Raw genomic sequence first — 4,232 nt, forward strand, 5'->3', positions numbered from 1 at the left:
ATAGTCGTCCATTAAAGCCCAAAAAGAAAGAAAAAAAATCATATGAATATGGAAAAAAAAAAATTGAATACAAGGTCGAACCTTCCAAAGAAGTCGAGAATGTGTCAAATAACATAAAAAATTCATTAAAGCAACATTCATAGGAAGGAAAAAAGAACTCACAAAATAATATTTTTTTAGCCAGGCTAAATACAATCTTTTAAAACATAAATAATTACATATAACCAAAAATATTATACACAAATCACTTCCATTTTGATATTAACCCACGCATTAAAATAGTTTAGCTTATAAAATCCTGAAATCTTAAACTTAAAAACCTCAAATCTTTAATCACAAATTCCGTAATCATTAATTGCAAATTCTATTAAATATTTTTTTCTTAATTTCTAATCTTCGATCATCAATCACGTATTTTGTCTTTCTAGTTCGACACTCACATCATCACTTGTAAATCACATTTCTTTCAATATGAACATATTTTCCAACGATTTAAAAACCGAAAACCAGAAAAGAAAGTGGTTCAAGCATGACAACGATTTAAAAAATTAGGATAATAGAAAAGTTTTGAAGTACAAAACCAAGACAATGAAAGCATACACAAACAGTAGATATAAAAATGATTTCATATCAACCGATTCAAAAGAAACCAAAAAAACTAATAATCCTCAAAACTATGTTGATACATTTGTTGGAATTTGTAAGGGGTAAAAATAAATCATTTACACAAAATGTCCCAACTTGTTTGCATATGTGGAGGCAAAGGAGCACCAAACTTGAGGCTTTTAATATCCCCAAAATCATGATCCGAACAAGAGCCGTGGGCCCGCTTTAACGCGGACGAAACATCGGGTAAAACCATTTTTTTACAATGCAAATGAAGGTTGGGTTGCTTATCGGAAATGCTCCCATTTTCTAAATCAAGCCCAAATGGAAGTAAATTCTTGTTGCAAACTTTGATTTTTTCTTCATGATTAGATGAAAATACTTGTTTCCATTTCTTGTGTGCTTGCCACCCGTATTTGTAGTCCCCAACTATCGGTGTTCCCAATACCTCCGCACAATGGACCCGCAACTTTGTTTTCAAAACATCAGAAAAAGACAAAAGACATCAGGACAGGACAGAACAAAATAGGTTTACTGTGTTTGACATTCATTGAACCAGGACGGTGGTCTGTCATATGTACAAAAGACGTAAATGACCTTTTCATGATCAGAAATAGGCTTCTAGAAAGTTTATTGGCCTTGTCCAATTGTGGAAATAAAAAGTTAGTGTGAATTAGTTATGTGATGAATAATAATACCTGATGTTTTCTACCGGTGAGTGGAGATAGCTCTAACCATGTAAGACCTGAAATAATTTTAAAGAAAATGTAAATAAGCTTTGTGTTTATGAATAAAGTTGTTTTCGACATTAATTTTATTTAATCGTGTTTTATTAATAAGCCTCTAATCCCTTATTATATTGATATTTTATGTTAAATAATTTTTATATCTAATAAAAACTTTGTATTTGGAAAAAAAATATATGAAACTTACCCATTTTATAATTTTACCACTTTATTTTTACTTCTTTATAATTTTGCCACTAAAGTTTTAACAAACTTTTCCTCTTTATAATTTTACCATTTTATTTTGACTTCTTTATATTTTTACAACTAAACTTTCACTTTTACTCGTATACAACCTTTTTTCTTTATTCTTTATCATTTTTGTCTATCGTATTCTTCTATCTTTTATTCATTTATTTATTTTTCTAAAAAGATTATGTTGCGACTTTTCTCACATGTTTTTTATATTTTCTCAAAAGTTTTCCGTTTCTTTAATCCATTTACAGTTTTGTCTCCTGTTTTTTAACATTATTCTATTTTGATATATTTTTTTCTTCTATTATCAACCCGAACTTTTTAACATTCAGACTTTTGTCACATGTTTTCTAAAAAGTTGCATATTTTGTCGGAAAAAAAAACATTTTATTGCATATTTGATCTAAAAAACACTTTGTCGCATTAATTAGGAAGAGAAAAAAAATTATAAATAAAAAAGAAACCATGAGTAGAGGATTCAAGAACTCGATATTCTGTAATAGCGTGTTGTGATTGCATTGTTGTGACATTTTCAACAACTGTAATCCGTTCTGATCTTCCATCATCCATAACCACCTACACACAAAAAATAAATTAAATTCATAAAATAAAAAAAAATAAAAAATATAATAATAAACTTTAATTACTAAACCCAAAAAGCTATTAATTCCAACCTTTCCAAGAGGAACTGTGATTAAACCTTGAGGACGCCTTGGAGTTCCAAGAACAAGTGCCCAATACTTTCTTTGAAGGATTCTTTTTTCACTCTTCAAATCCTATTTACAAAATACAAAAAATATATATATTTAAAAAGATGGAAACCAAGTAATTTATCAAACTTTTACAGATAAAAAAAAATAAAAAATTAATTAATTTACCATATTGGAAGCAACAAAAGTTTTCTCACGAAATACAGAATGAAGAACAGTAGCACTGAGTTGTGTTCTCCCCAACACCAAAATTCCACTACTATCTCTATCAAGCCTGTGCACCTAATAAATTACTATTAAGCCCTGGAACAAAATCATTTTCATTACATAAAATGATGAAAACTTTTGTGAATTAAACAATCACATAGATTTCAAATTGCAAACTGCCCAAAACAGTAAAAAGAAAATGTAAATTGGTTGTGATTATGAGTAAAAAGTAGACTATGTTGTCTATAATGGTATAAACTATAAAGAGATATGTTTATTAAAAGGTCATGTAAAGTTGGAAAAGAACTCACCAGCCTAGGTGGTTCAGAGAAGTCATGTCTCAAATAAGTTCCAGCTAATTCATCTAAGCTTCTTTTTATTCCAATTCCACCCTGTAATTTATAACTGTAATCAGCATTTGGAGATATGATAATATATGCAGAAAAACCTAATAAAGATGTGAATAGGTAATATAGTAATAACTTACTTGAACAGGCATTCCAGGAGGTTTATTGATGACTATAATTGCTGAATCCTGAACAGTTAAGTACACAGGAAACATGATCATCTATATGGTTGAAGTGAAAGAAAAAGGTGTTCTTTAAGAACCTTATATAACTCAAGATCATGAAGAAACTTTATTTCTTCTTCATTGCAATGGCACTCTGGTTTCTCAGTTGGTAATGATTGTACTGTGATAGGAAGATAAATGGTATCTCCAGGTTTCATTGAGTCTTTGGCTGACACCTGAGGAGATATATCAAGTAAGATGAAGATTTGTTTATAAATGGAGACTGTTGAATCCAATTAGAATTAGGGAACAAGGTGATTTTTTACCCTTTTGATTCGGGATCCTGGAGCTTGAACATCCTGATCAGAATTTGAATCTTCAGAAGTTTCACGTCGTACCTGCAACATATCATTACAACACATCGAATTAGCTTTCAATTGACATGTTGTTAACTTGGTGTTAGCGCAGAAGATTATAACAAAAAGTAATGTAATGTCGATAAACATCAAGACATTATGTTTTAGTAGAAATCTGATACCTGTCTCAAGCGGAAGAGCTTTTGAACAAGAGACCTCGGGAGCTGCGGGCAGCACCGCGTTACCCATTTGAGCGCTGTCGTGGTGCTTGCATCTTCTTCACTCGTTAATTTTCGTCTTCCGGCAATATCTTTCCCCAACGAAGCACCGTTAATGGTCATATTGAAAGGCGGCAAAGTTAACCACTTCCCTTTCCTGTTCTCGGTCTTCTGATCTTCCGGTTTGGTGAAGGCGGTTGAGTAGTTTTTTGTTTGAACGGCGTGATACGGTGCTGCTACAGTTCTGAAGCGACGTGATGCCGGAATAATTGGTGGCGATCTGAGTAGGGCTCGCCGGAGATGAGAAAAGACCGCCATATTTTGGGGTTTAGGGTTTAGGCTTGAAAAGCGACGAGGATTACAGGACCGGTTTGTATTTCTGGGGTAGAAATGTCAAATCAAATAATATGCAAAATGAGCCTATTAGCAAATGGGCCTAACTAAGTTAAAGCTTGCCTCATTTAAATTTTAGGACTCAAGCTTCAATTGAATTTTTTTTTTTTTCGAATATACATGATCGATGTGAAGAAATGAATTGGTTTGGACCAGACTTGTTTTTTTTTCCCTGAGCCTAAACGAGCATATTGTCACAGGCTGAATTTTCCATGATCTTGTTGACCGAGAAGATGAAGACCATGCAACAA

The 4,232-nt window shown here is 32.0% G+C and overlaps 1 protein-coding gene across 1 annotated transcript; it reads right to left on the minus strand.

The window, feature by feature from the left end:
- Positions 1-597: 597 nt before the first annotated feature.
- On the minus strand, positions 598-3,973 carry LOC145074761 (Pseudouridine synthase family protein). Its single transcript, XM_079021092.1, has 10 exons — positions 3,553-3,973; positions 3,341-3,412; positions 3,113-3,250; positions 2,991-3,038; positions 2,815-2,895; positions 2,465-2,578; positions 2,261-2,362; positions 2,051-2,162; positions 1,305-1,351; positions 598-1,075 (listed from the first exon to the last, which is right to left on the minus strand). Exons 1-10 carry the CDS (start codon positions 3,904-3,906, stop codon positions 719-721), a joined length of 1,425 nt encoding a protein of 474 aa, XP_078877218.1. The 5' UTR covers positions 3,907-3,973; the 3' UTR covers positions 598-718.
- Positions 3,974-4,232: the final 259 nt, after the last annotated feature.

This window comes from Lactuca serriola, chromosome 9 (genome assembly GCF_051521515.1).
Source record: "Lactuca serriola cultivar US96UC23 chromosome 9, Lser_US96UC23_V15, whole genome shotgun sequence".
NCBI classification, from domain to species: Eukaryota; Viridiplantae; Streptophyta; class Magnoliopsida; order Asterales; family Asteraceae; genus Lactuca; species Lactuca serriola.

Excerpts from the sequence above, each read along its gene's own strand:
- LOC145074761 (XM_079021092.1), bottom strand. The coding sequence starts at position 3,906 with ATGGCGGTCTTTTCTCATCTCCGGCGAGCCCTACTCAGATCGCCACCA. Across the intron at positions 1,352-2,050 it reads TCTTGAATCCTCTACTCATG|GTCTTACATGGTTAGAGCTA; the intron begins GTTTCTTTTTTA and ends AAATTATTTCAG. Across the intron at positions 1,076-1,304 it reads TCACCGGTAGAAAACATCAG|TTGCGGGTCCATTGTGCGGA; the intron begins GTATTATTATTC and ends TTGAAAACAAAG.